Below are 21,209 nucleotides of genomic sequence, written 5' to 3'. Positions count from 1 at the left end.
AAAAAACAAAGGCAGCTCATGACCCCTTTAAGTTTTGGTCCAATTATAAATTGTGTGGATTAATTGTATGTCCTTTTTGAGGCTTGAAAGTTTGAGCTGCCATTGACCTTTATAACATGGACAGTTGAGACATTCTTCAAATTATCTTGTTTTTTTATGCAGAAGGAAAAACTACTTAAGTTTGGAACCACATGACGGTAAGTAAATGATGGCAGAATTTTATTTTTTGGCTGAACTACTGCTTTAAACTCAGTTGGAAAACAACAGTGCCCTCACAGTCCTGCTAAACATGACAGCTTAACCCTGACTGTGACCTCTGAGGACAGACCAAACAGCACTTATACTCTACCCCCTGGGCCTGTGCCCAGACAACGCACATGGCCATTATAGGATGTTGATGATGTGTTTATTAGTTTTGTTGAGATGTGATGACAGATTTGTGGGACAAGAATGGTTTCAGTGAAGGTCAAGCACTCCCTCTAGAGGTGAAAACAAAGAGCTCACATTTAAACATCTAGAAAAGCAAGCAACTATCAAACAACATTAACAGTACTCTCTTAAAAATGAAGGTTCTTCACTGGCATTGATTTCATGAAAAACCTTTAAAGTGATATTACACCCAAAAATTTAAATTCTGTCATTAATTACTCACCCTCATGTTGTAAAACCATAAGACCTTTGTTCATCTTCAGAACACAAATTAAGATATTTTTGACAAAATCAGAGAGCTGTCTAACCCTGCATGGCCCAGAGACGTAGTAAGGAGATCATTAAAATAGTCCATGTAACATCAGTGGTTCAACCATAATTTTATAAAGCTACAAGAATACTTTTTGTGCGCAAACAAAACAAAAAAAACCAACAACTTTATATAGGAAAAAAAGTTTAAACTGGTCACTGGAAAGATCTTTGGGGAACTCAAACTGGTTCTATGGAAACCCCCCCTTTTGGACTCTTTATTTTTTCAGGTAAATCCAGGCAAATTATGTTCATTTGAAGAGGGCCATTCCTGTCTTTGCCTATGGCCCACACTTTAAAAAAAAATGTTGAGTCAGCTTAAAATAATTTGTTACCTGGCTGCCTTAAAATTTTAGGTTTAGTCAACTTAATTTAAATTGCACTAAGTGGAAACAGATATTTGTGTTGACTAAACATAATATTTTAAGGCAGCCAGGTGACAAATAATTTTATGTAGAAGCCACAGGTTTTTTTTACAGTGCATAAATCAGTAAATCTGCTACTTCTTGTGAGTGCATGAGTGCTTCCTCTAATCACATAAAAAACTAGAGTCAAAACAACATGTTTTCTAATGAGGACTAGGCTTTGATTAGTCGGGGATCCGATTAGCTGCCAAAACAAAGATGAAATGCCTCAGAGACAATTACAGAATATGCAGTGCATAGATAATACACAACAGTCCTCAAAAAGATAGAAAATGATAATAAATAAATAAATTCTGAATAAAAATAATTAAATGCATCCTGATCAAAGGCAAATCCAAAGCAAGCAACTGTACTGATTGTAGGATTGCAGACAAACATTTAACCAGTTTCACCACCAGATGGAGCCACAGCTACACAGGAGAACCTGACAAAAAAAAGACCCCTTTAAAACTGACAAAAACTATACAAAATCTTGCTAGTCATATTAGAGGACTTTAACTACAATCTCACTTCATAGGTCAATGCATTGCATTATTTACAACCATTTTCTTTTCTCTCTCTCTGTCTCTGAAAACCTGGATGCAAAGCAAACCAGAATATAACACAACCTAAATCAGTTCAAACAGAAAGTGAATCCTAATTTTTGAAATACAGGCTTTGACTTAAGCATGTGACAGCAATGCATGTGATGAAAGCAAGCCTTTCATCACATGCAACAAGCAATACAATACCAAATCTGGCAGTATCAGAATCACTGGACCCAGAATGCAATGCATCTAGTCCACAGGGCAGCATTTCATGGTATTTACCATACAGATCATGTGTACATCACTCACATTCCAATGGTTTGGGGAAGTTACAATACACACAGATCTCAGGCTGTATATTCCAGGCTATAGTAACAATAGCATCATCTAATTACACATAATTACCTTCAGTTTAATTCCCTGGAGCAAAAAATGTACATGTAGTGTACATATACATTTTGTACATCCAAATATAGATCCAAATGAATGATTTTGCCCTGGACTCGGTCACCCTGTGCTTTTCAGCTTTTAAATGCATGCTTGAATGCACTGTCATGCTGGAGAAATGTGTAAATGTGTATGTGTAAATTAATTTTATAGATCAACAGAAGCTTCTCTGTGCTCAACGAAAGCACTCAGCGAGATGAAAATTATGAGGGTCTCATGCCCTCGCAAAGCTCCAGCTATTGTGCCATGTAGAAACATGAATCCAGTGGTCCAAAGGTAGATGATATCCTGTGGCAAAAATGATACCAGTAGCACAACGTCAACATACTGTAGGACAACAAAGCATGCTTTTCAACTAAAACACTTACCACAAGCTCAAAATTGTTCATTGATATTAGAGGCCTTTAACTGTAAAATAAAATAAAATAAAAATGATATAATATAACATTAATATATTTTTAAATGATATTTTAAAATAATATAATATCTAAAATATTATATACATTATATAAAATATTTTAAAATAATATAATAAGTATTATAGCAATAAATGTGTCAAAATAATGGCAAACTTTGGAAAGATCTCAAAATGATTTAGCTTTCTTTTAAAGTCTGATTGGTCCTGACTACATGTAATATTTTAAAACACAAATTAGCTCTAAAAAAAAAAAAAAAGAGGCAAATTTATTGAATTATGCAGAAAAAGCGTTAAAAAGAGATAAAAGCCTATGTTTCACATCAAGACAAGCTGTCCATATCGCCCCCTCAAGAAGAATAACGAGATCTGTGCAGTTGCTCCACTGATTGGTCAGAATCGTTCATGCTGTCACAAAGGATCATGGGATGGACCAGCACACACCCACTGCCCAGACAGCGTGGGCGTTTCCGTGGTAACAGAGGACAGCGGCGATCTTTACATGGCCTCAGTGAGCCACTAATGAGTATGAGAGTATGTGTGTGCGCGAACTAGTTCATCTCTTCATGCTACAGTGCAAACAGGGGTTTATGTTGTAAGAGAGACACTGCAGTGAGATTCTTATGTTGGAAATTCATCCAACATAAGAATCTTGGCTGGTGTGTGGGTGCGGACACGTGTGTGTGTGTGTAAACTGATCTTCTGGTTCAGTAAAAGTAAATGTCAGGGTTGCTTTCTAATTAGGAGGACCCGAAACGAAAACAATTCCCCAGCAAAATATCTGCTATAAGGGAAAAACATATTAAAACAAATGTCAAAGTTATGAATACTGGTAAATGAAGTATTGCTCTACATGCAAACATACACATGCGCACTCGCACGGACACGTGCATGTGTACAAATTCACATACAGGAAATTCATCTGACATCCCCCAGCCAAGCAAACAAGAGCCAAATGCATCAAGCTTGGCTCTCCCCTCTAACTCTCTCTCTATTTTTGTATTCAAATACAGTGCCAAGTCCAAGAAACGACTGTTTGCATTAGCAATACTGGATTCGTTATTATTGAGAGAGCCCACATTTATGTTAAAAACTGCAGGGTGTGTTTTGAACTCAATATAACCCATTAAATAACCTTTAAATAAATGTGTGTGACTGAAAACATTACATCAACTACGGCACACACACATTTTTTTAAAATGTACTCTCAAAACACTGCAATTCTACTTAAATAGAATCCAACAATAACTTGATTATGTGTTAAATTACACAGATTATGTGTGGAATGAATGTATAAATGATTTGGCTTGAACAATAAATGCATCCTGTTTCTCCCCAAGGTGGCTTAAATCAATATTTTACCAAAGGTTTGATTACAGTTTTTCTCAATTGCTTAAACACATTTCTTGAAATTATGCCTCGCTTTTGCGGAACTCTAAACACAAATCCGTAACTTCTAACTCAATTCCCTAAACTTACTATATTCAGGTCAAAATGAAGCTCTCCACTCAAAACCACTCAATCTTGCTGAAAAAACAAACTTTGCTCTCAGACATGACACACAAACCCTCAAAAACACACACACTATAACACAGTTTTACACACTGATGAGATCAATTCAAAACAATACTACGAAAACTGGTAATAAGTGTTGCTTGGGGAAATTTTTTTTTTTAAATTAACACGATGAACACAACAAATGTATGCATTTGCAAGTGTTTTAATCCTTAATTTATTGTACTGTAGAACAGCAAACAACAACAAAAATAATTGTTCTGCCCCAGCACCCTGTCTTTGGTCTGGGACAGGCCAAACAACCTCCTCAACATCACAGACTAAATTGGGCATGGACAGGCAGCAGAGGTAAAATCCCCTTGCATGGCACGCATCAACTAAAATATATAAGACTGCTTGTTTTCTTGCCCTTCCTATTTCTCTTCCATGTTGTTGTCGTCATTCTTCACCTTATACTCTTTGTCTTCGAAATTGCATATTACTGTATGCGGGATATTGATTGAAAAAGAGCAGATAGTATTCACAGTTACACTTTTACTAGTGGTCTGACAAAAAAAAAAAAAAAAAAAAAAAAAAAAAAATATATATATATATATATATATATATATATATATATATATAACAAAATAAAATAACATATAAATACATTACAAAGTCATTGTGCAATAGGAAAGAAAAAAGTAAATATGGGCAAAGGCGGAAATATACATTAGAAAGTGCACTGTCAGAATTTGTAACTGTGTTGTGTTGTCCTCTGTCTATATATGCTTTCCAACTGAAGGTTCATGAGATGTTGAGATGTACCTTTGAGCTATTTCAAAGAACTGCTTTATCATTGGTTGATCTGTAGTCTCTGGTGAAAGTCAGTATTCACTTTAACAATTTATGGCAAATATACAAAAAGTCTAATAGAAATGTGTAGAATATGCTTGACCGTTTATGACAACTAGATAAAAAGTTTAGCATTTCCTGCAAAGACATATACGATGAGCTAATGACTTGATGTTTTGAGGGGTAAGACTATAGCAACATGACAATAGGGACTGAAAATGTAGGAAAAAGCAGACAAATCCATTGCATAATCAGTTACATGAACGTACCAAAGCAAACACAACTTGTAAAAAAAAAAAAATTAGAAACATTTTATGATGTGCACAAGTGATTACATGATGTGGAGGTTGAACAAGTAGTTTTGAGAATTTCATTTCTGATCTGAGAAAAGCACCAAACTGTAAACTGACTTTGGCCCTTTTATCTAAATCGAAGCTTCTGATTGGTGTGTGATAAATTTTGACTCCTAGTGTTTCCACTTGGGTAATTGTGTACTAATTGAGCTCAAACTTTGCAGACTTGAGTGAACAATATTGAATGCTAGTGCTTTCTAAATGATCACATGGTGTAAGCACTGAGAAATGTAGGGATTTGTGTGTAGAGTTTTGCAGTAACAGTTCACCAAATCTGACTCATGTGTTAAAGCAGGGGAGTAGTGTTTATAGTTTAGGAAAATGGGTGTGCTTTTTGAAAAATGGCATTATGGTTTTGAAATTTTAGTTCAAAAGACTACTTATAGTGTTTTAGCAATCGAGAAAAACTGTAAAAGCACTCTCTTTGTGTCTGCCTCTAGCCATTCCATTTGCTGTTGAAGAGCTCCTCAGATTATTTTTCACTCTCTCTAGGAATTCTTTGATATTAATCAAACATTTGATTGTTGGAGATGAAATTGAAATTTTCATAATTTCCATGGAGTCTCTCAGCATGTTCAATGGTGAGGACAAAATGTCTTCAGCCAAACTCAGTAACTTAATGCATATTTAAAATCTCCATGTTTTTAATGTATGTGCATTATTGAGGACTTTGTACTTGACATTAATTTACACATTTTAAAAATAAGCAGTCTGAATAAAAAGTTTGAGACGCATAGTTCTACAAACCACCAAGTAAACTAAAACTAAATGCGTTCGAAATCGCGTTTCTAAATGCATAAAGGTGACTACTGCTCTTTGAGATCTTGTAGCTGTGTGCGAGCGAATCATGAAATTGTACCACGAGACCCAGGGCTTCTGCCTCATCGTGACGTGAAAGAGTTCCCTTCGATAAATATAAACACTTTCTAAATTTAGTCCCCTCACAAAATTAATTCCCTGACGATTCCCTTGACGCTAGTCACGTGTGCGCATTTCGTGAGTGTGTGTGGGGGGTGGAGGGGGGTGACATTTTGACATATAAAGCTGTTTCAAGGGCGAATTCTGCATTAGAAGCGCGGGCAAACCCGAGCTGCGCAATTGCGCTAGGCATTCCTTTAGGGTTGCGAGGGAGAGCTGATTAATCGTCCACTCCTGAGGTTTCGCGTTCCAACTGTTTGGATGGATTTTCCCAGCACTTGGCTGACTGAACGGAGGTCGGAGTCATGGAAAGCCGTGCATCGAGCGTCTGTGTACAAGTGGATACCGCGTTGGGGGATCTACAAGTTGTATTGATGACATTTAGTTCCCCGTCATGAACTGTCCTGGAGTTGCGGTTTAAAGTTGGGGGCTTTAAGAGCGGGGAACATCATGCACACAGCGGAGCTTGCGCTCTCTCTCCTACTCGTCGTGATCATCGTTGTGTCGCTGCTGTCCAACGTGCTGGTGCTGATCTGCTTCTTGTACAATGCCGAAATTCGCAAGCAGGTTCCTGGGTTGTTTATACTCAACCTGACGTTCTGCAACCTGCTCCTGTCCGCCTCCAGCATGCCGTTGACTCTTTTCGGGGTGTTGAGTAATGCACATCCGGGAGGACAAATTTTCTGTCAGGTGGTCGGGTTTCTGGACACTTTCCTGACCACCAACTCCATGCTGAGTATGGCTGCGCTCAGCATCGACCGGTGGGTTGCAGTGGTGTTCCCTCTGAGTTACCATTCCAGGATCCGTCACCGGGACGCTGTACTCGCTCTGGCTTACACGTGGGTGCACTCGTTGTCCTTCTCTGTGGTTGCCGCGTGCCTCTCCTGGGTGGGCTACCATCAGCTGTACGCGTCGTGCACGCTCTGTAACGGCAGGGCGGTCAATGCCAAGACGCAGTTCGCAATTTACACCATGGTGCTGCACTCGCTCACGTTCCTGCTGGTGTCGGTGGTGCTCTGCGTCACGTATCTGAAAGTGCTCAAAGTTGCGCGCTTTCACTGCAAGCGCATAGATGTGATAACCATGCAAACGCTCGTATTGCTAGTGGACATTCACCCCAGGTAAGAATGAGTGAGAATATGCCAATTTTACGGTTAGAAACAAAGAAAGAAAACTGGCAGCGGTGGTTTTCAGAACTTTATCGTAGAAACACGGTGACGACAATACACCGATATTGGCGACGGCAAGTTTTACATACTGTCAATAGGTTATTTAGTTGTCAAATGCAATAACTATAGTCTGTAATAATTCAAATATTACCATGTTAACAAACACTATAAATTTAATGAACAACATAAAATGCAACAAAACCCAAACAAATAACCAATAACACCAATAATGTTTGTATATGGAACTCTGGGAATACCCCTTTCTCTAATTGCCATGTATGCTTTTTCTTAATATTAAAGTGCTATTATGTGTAATATTAAACTGATTGTTAAACTTACTAATATTCTCTTCAAATTTAGCTCTTAAGTGTCTGCACCAATAAATATTATATCACATACTCAGCACTCAAATATTAAATAGAGTGTTAGATAAACTCTTTAGAGCTGCTGGATTTCAGCACCACAGTTTTGGTCCACTGCCCTCTACACTAGATCTGACAGGGATTTCAACCTACTGAATCCTAAACAATTGTTCTGAACTAACTAAACATGTATGTTATATCCTTGGATATATCAATATTATAATCACATATTCAGCACTCAAATATTAAATAGAGGCCAGAGAAACTCTTTAGAGCTGCTGGGTTTCAGCACCACAGTTTTGGTCCACTGCCCTCTCTACACTAGATCTGACAGGGATTTTAACCTACTAAATCCTAAATAATTGTTCTGAACTAAGTTAACATGTATTTTTTTTCTTTGGATATTTCACAGAAACAAAGTAACGTCTCTACATAAATAAATAAATAATATAAACAACTAACACTAGGCTAGGGATTACACTAGGCTAACGATTATTCTGGTAATCGAGTAATCTGTCGATTATTCTGCCGATTAATCGAGAAATCTGATCATTATAATTTTTTGTAGTAGTAAAAACAAACCTAAGCAAACAACAGCCTTTAAGATTACTTCAAATGCATATATTATAGCAATAAGACAACAATAATTAGTTCTAATAAAGTATCAAAAGCAAGTAATCATATGTTTTATTGAACAAAACTGTATTATAATATATATTAAACCTGCATCGCATTGATTTAATTCAATCGTAGGGTTTGTGAATTCACAATAGCACTATGCTTTATGATTTTAAATAGGTTTAGTATATCACGCAGCCTTGGAAAATGGTCTAATCATGCATTTCATGGATTCTCGTCCATGGAATGCATCACTTTCGGTATTTTGCTGGTAACTCGACATACAGGCAAAATGCAATCGAGGATTTTTTAACACAGAGTGCTCAAATTGAATTGAGGACTCGTGACAGCCCTACACTGAACCACTAAAATTTCTATCACAAATGTAACTTGTGCAATGGCACAAGGCATTAGTAGAACTGTGATCTACAATTTCTACTTTAAAGTAAATCAATGATCAACCTTACATAATAAAATGTTGTATTCTGTACCAAATACAGAGAAATACACATCTGTACACACCTCTCTCACATGCCAACAGATATCAAGAGACATTTGTGCTCATCAGAGAGTGTACACCACCAGCTCATTGCCCAGAGCTTTGGATGACTTTCAATGGCAACATGTCGACCACAATAACTTATTAACCAACAATGACAAATCACAATAGCCCTACAAACCACATGTAATGAGCACATCTGGTGTTCAGGCAGGGGATGTATCAGAGAACTCCACATATGCAAAGAGAAAGGAAAATGACTGCCAGCTGTTGGCTCTTGTGCTATCCATGCAAATAAATAAATAAAAAGCTACAGCTTTTTATAGACTGATATAGCAATCAAATAATCACGCCATACTACTTCTTGACACAAGTGACCATGTGAGCAAGTGTTAAATAATCCACTGCAGGTGTGACGAAGTTAATCTGACATTTCAATGATTCGCTGAAACAGCTTGGGCAAACATCCTCACTCTATGGTAACACCTGTTATGTTTAGTCAGAATGTTTAAAAGGTTCATAATGTGGTGAAGTATGTGTTTCTGGTGCATAGACACAGATAGATAACATCTGTTTGAAGCTGGAAAAAGTGTGCTTGTCTCATATGCATTAATGACATAATTCAAGTGAGAGAAATCATCTAAATGGTGGTCAAAACTTTTGCCCAGTGTTCGTCAGCGCTGTTTGGAGGAGCAGAAAAGGAGGAGACAGAGAGCCACACGCAAAATTAGTACCTTCATTGGAACCTTCGTCGTCTGTTTCACCCCTTATGTCATTACCAGGTAAGCCACCTGTTTTTCTCCCCTGGGCTCAGCATCTGTGCAGTCATGCTGTTATTTTGAGATATTGAGATCCCTGGATGGTATTAAGCTGCATGCTTGATGTAATACTAATAAACTGGAGGACACTGCACATTGTTTAAAGGAGACTGGAGGCATCTGTAACATTTTCCATTTTGTTAGTGAACATTACTGAATAGTTTTATTAATTAATACCTTTATATGGTACTAATTCCTTTAGCTAAGGAACAACATCATTTAAAGCAAAAAAAAAAAAAAAGTCAGTGATGTAGATAAAATGAAAAGCAATCAAATATACACACAAAAAATGCAGGGTTAAAAACAACCCAGATCTGGGTGAAATATGCACAAACTTAGCAAACTGGGTAGTTGATGGGTAGTTCTTGGTAGTTTTATTTAACTCAACTTTTGCTTAAAATGACTATATTTCTTGCTTAAAATGAACCCAAAATAGGTTGGAAATTAACACTTATTAATGTGTTTAATAAATGAACATTTATTAATACGTTGACTAAATAATAATTAAATAATTAACATTTTTTACTTGCTTATTGATAAACGTTCACCTTTTGATTACTGCTGATGGCTCTAATAATTATGTGTTTGATTTTTAACTTACAACCTATTTTGGGTAAATTTTGAGCAATATAGTAATTCTTAAACAATAGTTGAGTTAAATAAAACTACCCAGAAGGTTTGGTTAAACATTTAACCCAACCACTGGGTTTGTCCATATTTCACCAAGTGCTGAGATGCATTTTTTAGAGTGTAGTAATAATTTAAATATGTTGCATCAAAATATGCATTACAAATAATAAGTAATATAGATTGCTTATAAATTGCAGTCCATCGCTGACTACAAAGTACCTGATGAAAAACGCCAACAGTCTAATCTATTAGATTCAACATTTTAGGTAATATAATGGGACTACTTTTCAATTACTTTTCGATTATTTCTGATATAACCCATTTATCTAATAGATTGAGTAATTACTGTGAACCAAACTGATATAAAAATAAAACCAAAATATATTCTATTCCTTATTATCAACACAAGTGTATTAAATGAAATTCCAAAACGTTCAAGGACTTTTCAAGCACTACTTTTTGATTTTCAAGGACTTCAATCAGGACTTCATCTCACTTATCAAATAATGTCTTCTATTTCAAAATTAAAAAAGGGAAATATATTCTAATAAAAAAATATATTTAATTTTGTATTTGTAAAAGGGATTTGTATTTGTGTATACTTTATTTCTTCTTGTTTTGTTTTTATAACTGTACTGCCTAAATGGTTTGATATTTTCTACTGTTTTTAAAAAAAAGTCTAAAAAAATTCACAAAAGCGCTTCGAAATCCTGATCTGACACAAATGATTCACGAACCCATAATGAAGTCTCAAACTGAATCAAATCATTTGCGATCCGAGCTCTGAAGTTCCAATCTATATCAAATGATTTGTGATCCACGCTCTGAAGAACCATATCATTTCAGGAGCGTGGATCGCAAATCATTTGACATAGGTTGGAACTTTGCGTATTGTGAATCATTTAATTTACATCGGGACTTCAAATCACATATCGCGAATCATTTGACTTGAATCATTCGATTTGCAAAATGATTCATCAACCCGTTCCGATCTAAATCAAATAATTCATGATCCACACTCTGAAGAACCATATCATTTCAGGAGCGTGGATCACAAAATCATTTGATTTAGGTCGGAAACTTTGCTTATTGTGAATCATCTGATTTATAACAGGACATCAAATCGCATATTGTGAATCATTTGATTTGAATAATTCATTTTGTGAAATGATTTAAGAACCCATTCCGACCTAAATCAAATTATTTGTGATACACAGTTTGAAATCCCAAACTGAATCAAATGATTCACGATACGTGATCCGATTGGAACGCTTCAAAAGAGTGAATCATTTTGCAGTGCAATGGTTTAACTGAAAGTCAAATTCAAGTACTTCAAGCACTTTAAGCACCTTGTATGAACCCTGAAATAATTACTTTAAAATAAAAAGTACTAAAAGTAAAAAAATATTGTGTTTACATGCATGGTCATTGTTATCATTAACTAGCATCAGATAAATGTCAAAATGGACAATTATTTAAGTTAATTAAAATTAAAATTTAATTGGTTTAAAATACTGTGCGAATAATATGTAATCGTGCAATCCATTAAAGAGTAACTGTAATCTAACAAGCATTTTAAAATGTAATATAATCTAATTACAAGTACTTTGTAAACATTTCACAAAAACTGGTCTCCCCCTGCAGTATCCTACAAGTTATGAAATGTGAAGCCTGTAGCTCTTGTACTAATGTCTCTGGTCATGTATGTCCACCTGACTCATAATCCAAAATGAAGAAGGGCCTCCTGACTAGGCATGTTACATAACCTAAGCTCAGAGAAGATGGAGGGATGAAACCGTCTTGTGTATCCTCCTGAAAGCCTCTGTCAAAAGCAATTTTTAAAAGCAGTTGTTAGTGTCCCATTCAGTTCACAGATTGTCCCTCACTAAAGTAACTAAAAAACAGAAACTGTTCTGCATTTACTCCCTCCGCTATACAACTGTATAACCTTCCATATGCAAAGAAGGGACTTTGCAGCTTGTCTTGCTCATGTGGGTGTCATGTCTTTAGGATTGTGGAGCTATTTGTGACGGAGCCATTTAATCCATATTGGGGCGTGCTGTGTAAGTGTCTGGCGTACAGCAAAGCTGCATGCGACCCCTTCGTCTACTCTCTTCTGCGACACCAATACAGGAAGACCTGCAGTGACATCACCAATCGACTCTTGAAACGCAGCTCCCCGAATGGCTCCGGGCATCAGCAGGAAAACGGAAAGATTGGGAGGGCCAAGGAAATCGTAAAAGACGGGGGAGTCGGAGCCAGACCTGCAGACTGAGGACTCCTGTTGCTATAGAGATGAACGATCACAAAGGTAGAGCTTCGACTCTGGAGGGAGAGAGAACAATGCAGGCAGAGGAAACAGCGGGAGAGCAGGCTCTGCATTTCTCAACTCAAAAAGAATTTGAGATGTAACTGTAGCAAGAGATTTTAGTAGCAAAAGAGATTCTTTTTTATAAAAATATTTATTGATTCTCTTTCGTTCTTTCGTTCTTTCTTTCTACCTTTCCTTCTTTCTCCAATCGATTCTGAAGTCAAACTTCTGTAAAGCTGCAAGCCACGAAAGCTGCTAGTTAGCCAACATTCAAAGAGAATCCGTAGGCCCTGTTACGTATCGTGGTCTGATTTGTCTCCTATGTTATAGTGCTAAAGTGCTGTTTAGACTTAACGAATAAGTGACTCCTTTGACTTAAACTGTATCACACGGTCAAATGTGAGAAAACAAGATCGCATTGTGAGTTTTTCAAAACAGAATAGGAAATATTTTCTAGATGATGTTTTAGTGGAACTCAGTGGCATGTGGTTTTGGTTTTTGTAGCATGTATTGTATCTTCAGGGTTTAGATATGAAGCCCAAAAGCAATGGGTGGACCTGTTCTTATGGTGCCTTTATTTATTTTATTTATTTATTTAAAACACAACCTGCTTTATAGGAAGTTTATGAAACTAACAAGCTCATTTCAGCAGAGAATTGTAGAGAAATAACGATGTGTAAACCAAAGGGTACAAACAGAGGAGATAAAATGAATATTTATTGAGAGTGAAACAACACAGCTTAAAAAATGTTGGATTCAATTCTGACGGCATAAACAATCTCTTTTTCTTACTTGCCTCTGAAAAATATGCGTGAAAATATTGTGCAAGTGCCTGAAGTGCTGTCATATGGGTTTACTTAATTAATGTTCTCTGTGTGGGAACACTGGCCACAAGATACAGAAAAAAAAGTCTTGCAAAATGGAAAAAGTGACTTTTTCTTTCCCTTATCGTTTTACAATGCTGTTCTTTGTCTATGTATTGTATATATGCATATACATTTTTGTATTTTTAAAGAGTAAATCATTTCTACAGGGTAATTTATATTTGAATGTCACTCTATAGTAAATATGTATTGTTTTATTTTTTTGTAGAGTGTGTATGTGTGCGAATATGTGACATTTGGAAGTGGGAACATTATTATGTATAAAACTACATGTTTAAATGTTTTTCTTTCGTGCAAATGTAAAGCCTTAGGAAGAAACATGTCTATTTTTGTTAAGCAGAAAATAACGTAGTTTTAAATTTTGCTACATAAATATCTTTGTGACTTTGATGACAATAAACAGTGCGTTTGAAAAGAGCAGAGGTTTCTGTTATTTGTTTGACCGATTTTTATGGAGCACGAAGCACAATAGAAATGAAACGCAAGCAAAGAAGTCCAATTTACGTTCTGCATATCTAGTCCTTGCCTTCTAAGTTTCCCTCTTTCTGAGAAAAGGAAGAGAAATGCATGGAAAGTTCAATTCCACAGCAGGAGAAAGAAAGAGAGAGAGCGCGATAGGAATGTGGGAGAGACAATTACTTTGTGAAACGGTTTAAAACAGATTTCATCCCTCCTCTGTTCAACTGAAACGAAGACAGCTTTGCACTTTGCACTCATGCTATGGCTCAGAAGGCACACAATAGAGAGAGAAAGAGTCAAGAAGTCTCTGTAATTGCAGGTTCAGAAGAAAAAGAAAAGAAGGAACCATAAAAAGAGAAGTAGAGAGCGTGAAGGCAGACGTTATAGAACTGCAAGAAATGAGACCACTAAAGAATTCTGGGTAATTATTACCACCCCCACTTGCAAAGCAAACAAGAACAGAAGAAAATTACATCAGATTCCAGCCTCGACAGCCCCCATATAAAAACAGTCCTTACTCTGGTCTTCCCTATCTCCTCTATTGTGTTTGTTTCATTTTATGGATTTTTCTCTGCTGAGTATGTCATCCCCATTTCTCAGTGATCCATCAATCCTGGTCTACAAAGGCAAAAGACAGTAATCACACCAACACTGAAACTGGAGGAAACGTATCAATAATGACTGCCCAAAATATAGCTTTGCCATGACAGGAATATATTACTATGTAAATATATATTTAATAGGGCTGGCAAACCATTAATCGTGATTAATTGCATAGAAAATAAAAGTTTGAGTTTGCCTAATATATGCGTGTACTGTGTGTAATTATTATGTATATGTAAATACAAGCACATTCATGTATATATTCAAGAAGTATTTATAAGTATATGTATTTATTATAATTTTTATAGAATTTATATTATATATATATATATATATATATATATATATATATTTAAACTAAAATATGTTGTACATAAATAACATTTCTCTCAAATATATACATTGATTTGAGTGTATTTATATATACATAATAATTACACACAGTACACACATATACACATATATTAGGCAAACTCAAACTTTTATTTTCTATTCGATTAATTGCGATTAATCGTTTGCCAGCCCTAATATTAAATAGAAAAGAGAGATTTTAAATTCCAATAATATTTAGCATATTTGCTCACATAAATGCAGCCTTAACTGGGTTTTGACAGAAGTTTCATGATTCAGTTAAATTTGATTCGACATTGATCATTTTGGATGTGTATCGGGTACAGTACACGCCCAATTTTATCAAGGAAAAAAAAACTCTCAACTAATGCTGTAAAATATACATGAGATTCAGTTAGTACTACATTACTATAATAATAAGGCTAAAATGAACTCATTAGTTTACAAATGCTTAAATTACACTCAATCAAGTTTTTATAATGACACATTTATAATTACATAATTATATTTTTACTCCAATGCATTTTTATATATATGAACATTTAAATAGTAGCTGTCATAAAAGCTTCACAGATTTATTCAAACATAAATTAAACACTGAAAAACAGTCAAAATAATCATGAATATGTTCATGAATATGTTCATAATCATGAATCATGAATATTTAGCAAAATGTTTAAAAAACAGTTTATGGTCACTGAATATGTTTTTTTCTGAGGTGAATGTGACATTACGAGACATTTACAACGGTTATATTGATGTCTCTGAGCGATTACAAAAGACAGGACAAATATTTCATTAAGTTGTACTCTCTCAACATACCTTTGGGTGTTTATTTCATGTTTATTTCATGCTGTAACTGGTAAAGCAGAGGAGATGCTCAGTTCATGTGTGCTTCGGCTGCCATTTCTCTTAAACTGAGGCAATACAGCAATGTGTAACTCCACATTAAACAGCGTCAAAATGGCATTTTATTGTTTGAATACTGCAATAAATTAACAGAATTTGAAATCTGAGACTTTGTTTTATATCAAAAGTAACAAAGCACAAAGCTTATTGCGATTTATTGGATGGGAGGTACGCTACAATGTTCCATTTACTGACTGAAAACAGGCTAGACTACTCCATTTTTGGGATTTAGGAATCAATATAGTTACGTGAAAATGAGAATCGATTATATTCTAGAAATGTATATTTTGTACCCAGCCCTAATTTAAAAGTTCAGATTTTTTTATTTTTTATTTTATTTTTTTTACACACTCCTATATTTTAGGTGTACATATTTAAACTCTTAAAAACACAGTTTTTTGGCTAAACTGTTCCATTAAAAACTTTAACATCTGAAGAAAGAGATGTTTTGTTTTGTTTTAAAGAACTTTGGTGGAATCAAAAACGGTTCTTATATGGCATTGCTGTGAAGAACCTATTAAAGCACCCTTTATTTTTAAGAGTGTATATATATATATATATATATATATAGTATATTGTGGGTCACAGATTGAACATACACAAGTTATAGTTAGTTATTTTATCAAACAATTTCAAATGTCATAGACAAGAATAAATAAATAAATGCAGGCTTAGTATCCATAAAATACTTCTTTTACATTAAAATACCTTACTGACCCCAAAAGTTTGAACAGTAGTATAAATGTGTATGTATAATTTACATATAAATATTTGGTAACACTGACTAGGGAACATATTCACTATTTACTACAAGTTTTCCCTCAATAAACTTATAATTACTGTTTATTGATAGTAAGTAAGGTAATTGTAGTAGTTTTGTTTAGGCATTGGGTAGGGTTAAGGGATCTAGAATGTGAAGGAATTAATATGTGCTAAGCAATACGTTCTAATAAACAGCCAATATACTAGTAATATGCATGCTAATAAACAACAAGTTAATAGTGAATAGTGTTCCCTAATCTAAAGTGTTCATATATTTACAATCAGCTCTTGATATTATGGTTTAATAGAAAAAAAACACCACTAAATCACTAAATCACACACATGTTTTATCTCTATATTATCCAATCATATTAGACATGACTAGTTCTTTAATAACCATTTTACAATAATTAGTTTAACAAACCTATTTCTTTAATAATCATTTTCATGAGCTCTACTAGTTTATATAAGAACATTTACCAAGTAAGGATGACTGGCAGCCTGGGAGAACAGTCAATTACACAGTTTAGAGGTCAAAATACTAAAATATTTGACCGCAAGATTCCTTGATTGACCAATCAGAATCAAGTATTCCAGAGAGCCATGTAATAATGGTAGATAATGGTAATGGCACGTTTAACTCTTGACAATACTTGAAAAGTCTAATTTGAAGATATCCAGTGGCACAAAAAGAAATACCTCATCTGTCATCTTCAATAACAGCTTACTGTGAATTTAAAAAAGAAAAAAATAATCTATTTCATCACAGCTTGTTTGAAAGCTTGATTACCAAGAGAATGTGAGACTGAATGTCAGATTGCTGACAGCAACCAAAGGCATTAGTTGTAAATAAACTATATTTATTAAAAAAATCTCTTTTTCTTCTGTACTCCAGCTTAGAAACTCATACTGAGTGTTATTTGCTTTTGTATGATAAATTACTTGTAATGTTCCTCATTTGTTAGGCACTTTAGCGACATGTTATTACATGTTACCATGTTTCGTAAAGGTTCCTGCTGTTATACATCTAAAACAGCCTCAATTTCACCATTAGCTTGTGTGGAACACAATGTGGGCTACAGCCTAGATGAAATAAACTCTACACAATTCTACACCAACATTCACACAGACAGACACTCTTAACCATAGTCATTTAAGGACATGCTTGTACAAACATTTAACCTCTTTCACACACACAATCGCACATACACAAGCAAATTCCTAAATTACTATCATTTGCTCCAAGACTCACCCACACAAACACAGCACAGAACTCTCCAGGGACTCACGCAGTGAGCCCAATTAAAAACTGAGCAAGCGGATAGACAGAAAGAGAGGGGTAAAAAAAGAAAAGGAAAACACAGAGCACTGTCAGTTTGTTCTCTTATTTCCACTCATGAACTGAACAGCTTCATAGCAGTACAACACAGAACAACTCATGAGAGAGCAGCTCTTCAGAGACTTCAAAGTCTATTCTGCGCTAACTGCAACTATTTAGGGTCAAGCTGAAATGACGTACATCTCTTCTGGCACCACAATAAGCATTCTTCACAGAACAAAAAGGAATCGTTTTAAAGATTGATTTCTTTAGGGTTAACAAGATTATACGTTGTTTTCACTTACTGACTACTTCAAATCCCTGTCTGGAGACTGCAGGAGATCATGCAGTGATGCTTTGTTCTTAGACAACCAATCTTCTTTGCTGTAATTGCTAAAATGTTATAGGGATTTGACCATGAGACAACTTCCTTTAAGGCTCTGAAACCATGTATCCACATGAGAAGGGCATTTAGAGTAAACAATGCAGACACAAATACACACGCTGATGGTATATTGAGAACGACTGCTGCGATGTCAATTATAAATGAACAGAGCCAAGGGTTTATCTGAGCTAATACAGCTAAATCCCTGGAGAAATAACCAACGTGAAGAGTCTGAAAGAGATACTGGGAGAGACACCGGGACAAATGCAAGGAAAATCTGAATTACACCGTGTCCTAACTACACGCGAAGCAACGAGATTCCAGCAACAAGCAATTTAGCTGTCCACACCAGATGTGACAGAATCACTGAAATATCACAGCCATTCAGAAGCACAGAATTGCACTGCACTCTCAACTAAATTGACAAGTTTATAATCTAACTCATAAATATTACATTTTTTTAACATTGTTAACACTAAATATTGAGTGACTGATTCCATCTTTGTGATGGAAAACACTTGTTGGTTTGCACTGAGTTTGGACTTCTCACATATATGTTCGCTTAAATTTATTTTCAGGATCTGAGATAAAATATCTGTTGTTGCTTCCAGTATAGCTATATATGTCACTCAAAATGATATTCAAACTCACATTAGACACTTTTACCATTGAATAAAGCACATAACCAGCACCTGAGATTGGGGCTGCATGATTATGACAAAAATCACAATTTTGTCGATTATTCCCTTGAAATTGTAATTGCGATTATTAATTATGATTATTAGTTTACATTTAATGATGTTTTGAATAACTTTATACAATTGTTTGAAGCACTGCATGCCACCTTTTTATATATAGTTTCTTCTTAAAATATAAAAAAGTAGAATTTGAAAAAATTAAAACAATAGATAACCTGTAGGAAAAACACACCCACCCTCACATCTTAAGCAAGCAGAGTAATGTAAGTGGATTTTTTTTTTTTTGTAATTGTGCCTTTGAACGATTACATACTTGTGGGATCTGTAACTGTAATCATCACACATTTTGTGTGTCGCCATCACAGCTAGTTAGGATAAAAACACCAATTAACATGAAAAAGATACTATCTATTGCGTGTTGTGTCGTGGTGTCGTGTAGTTACTGACGCTAGAGGCTTTTAGAGTTCAACATATTTTGCAAAATATATATTAAAATATTGTTCATAAAGCATTTTCATAAACTTAAACCTCTATAACTTTTTTTTTTGGTTTCACTTTTTAAACTTTTTCTACTTCAACAATAATCTGCAATGGGTCTTCTTTAAAATGAGACAAACTTAAGACTCTGTAGGGTTAACAGATTTAAGACTAAAGAAATAAGAATTTAAATTAGCTATAAGGGTCAATTGTTTGAAACTGAATCAATACAATATATACAAAATATGTGAAAGCTGAAACAATATTTGGCCGAGAAACAACTATTTGAAAATCTGGAATCTGAGGGTGCACAAAAAACTAAATATTGAGAAAAGTTCTCCAAATGAAGTTCTTAGCAATGCATATCACTAATCAAAAATTTAATTTTGATATATTTAAGGTATAAATTTACAAAATGTCTTCATGGAGCATGGTCTTTACTTAATATCCTAATGATTTTTAGCATTAAAAAAAAAAATCAATCATTTGACCCATACAATGAATTTTTTTCTATTGCTATAAATATACCCGCGCGACTTATGGTTTTGTGATCCAGGGTCTCAAGTAATAGTGTTTTTAAACATAAACTTAAAGTTAGTGCATGATAATCTAAAATTAGTAGAAAATGAGAATTTAGAATAAAGAGATTAAAAATAAAAATAAAAATGTGATACACCATGTATCCCTACTCTTCAAAGAAAAGTGTTCAAGTATTTTTTTGTTAAAAAAGTTATGTGAAGTCTGTGTGAAACCCAGAAAATTAAAATTTTAATAAAAATTGCACAGAGTACATGTTCATGTCCTACTGTACTTTATATTAGCAGGGCCTGCTGCACAGACAATCCCACAGTCCTTTATAGAAACTTCTCTCAATTCACTCCAAGTACAGCTCCAGACAGAAGGAAAGAGACTAAGAATACCAATTCCTCACAGGCAGAAAACAATTACAACTGGGTTGACACGCTGCAAAACAGAGAAATTGCAGCGTCTGTTTGTGTGTGCCCATAACGGCTATTTACAGATTTGTTGTCTGTTTTATTAAGTTTTCCTCCCACTTCGTTTGCAAGCCTGTATATCATTTGATTAGATTAAGGAGAAGTTTTCATAGCAACAGTCTGGATTTCGAGGCAAGCATACAGTAGGTACAGTCCATGGTAACGAACACATGGTTCCCGTTTCAACCGCAGCAGGAACTTGTTTTGTCATCTCAGGCAAGTAATTTACTCACGACATTTAAAGCTGCAATCAGATGCACTATACAAATTAACAAAATGTACCTCCTTCCAGCATTTCTCAACTGCGCTTTTAGTTTAAAATAAGCCTTGGCAAGTGGTGTCAAATTGTCAGGAGTTTAGTGCTCACAAACACACACACCCCTACGCACAAACTTGATAGGTTGTTCAAAAGATATCCCCAGCATCCAAGCAATTAGTGCTCATTGTTTCCATAGCAACCCAAAAGACCAGTAGGAAGGAGCCAAAACTTGGACCATAATTGCGATTTTCCCTTCCTCCCCTGTACATTCCCTCACTTCTATGCATTATGGATTAAATCTCGCACATTTTTATAAGAACTGATTTTCAACTCGCCAATAGCTTCCCGCTGAGTTGTTCAAGTGAAACCAAGGACCTTGATTAGCCATTTTAGACGTTTGATTGAAAAAGCACCTAAACCCTATGAATTTAAATGTCCAGGGGTAAGACCGAGTCTCGTAGTAGTGGCTTGCATCTATAGATGCTATATAAAGACCACATTTCCACAAGGCCAATCACGTAATTGAGATTTAA

The 21,209-nt window shown here is 35.1% G+C and overlaps 1 protein-coding gene across 1 annotated transcript; it reads left to right on the top strand.

The window, feature by feature from the left end:
• The first annotated feature begins 6,303 nt into the window (after positions 1 to 6,303).
• On the top strand, positions 6,304 to 13,861 carry gpr26 (G protein-coupled receptor 26). The gene is made up of 3 exons (XM_051132756.1): positions 6,304 to 7,290; positions 9,486 to 9,599; positions 12,276 to 13,861. Exons 1-3 carry the CDS (start codon positions 6,620 to 6,622, stop codon positions 12,538 to 12,540), a joined length of 1,050 nt encoding a protein of 349 aa, XP_050988713.1. The 5' UTR covers positions 6,304 to 6,619; the 3' UTR covers positions 12,541 to 13,861.
• Positions 13,862 to 21,209: the final 7,348 nt, after the last annotated feature.

This window comes from Labeo rohita, chromosome 17, assembly GCF_022985175.1.
Source record: "Labeo rohita strain BAU-BD-2019 chromosome 17, IGBB_LRoh.1.0, whole genome shotgun sequence".
NCBI classification, from domain to species: Eukaryota; Metazoa; Chordata; class Actinopteri; order Cypriniformes; family Cyprinidae; genus Labeo; species Labeo rohita.
The sequence above is the reverse complement of the archived record's forward strand: the minus strand, read 5'-3'. Positions and strand labels throughout refer to the sequence as shown.

Coding starts and splice junctions, on each gene's coding strand:
- gpr26 (XM_051132756.1), top strand. CDS start 6,620: ATGCACACAGCGGAGCTTGCGCTCTCTCTCCTACTCGTCGTGATCATC. Junction 7,291..9,485: donor CTAGTGGACATTCACCCCAG/GTAAGAATGAGT, acceptor ACTTTTGCCCAG/TGTTCGTCAGCGCTGTTTGG. Junction 9,600..12,275: donor ACCCCTTATGTCATTACCAG/GTAAGCCACCTG, acceptor TCATGTCTTTAG/GATTGTGGAGCTATTTGTGA.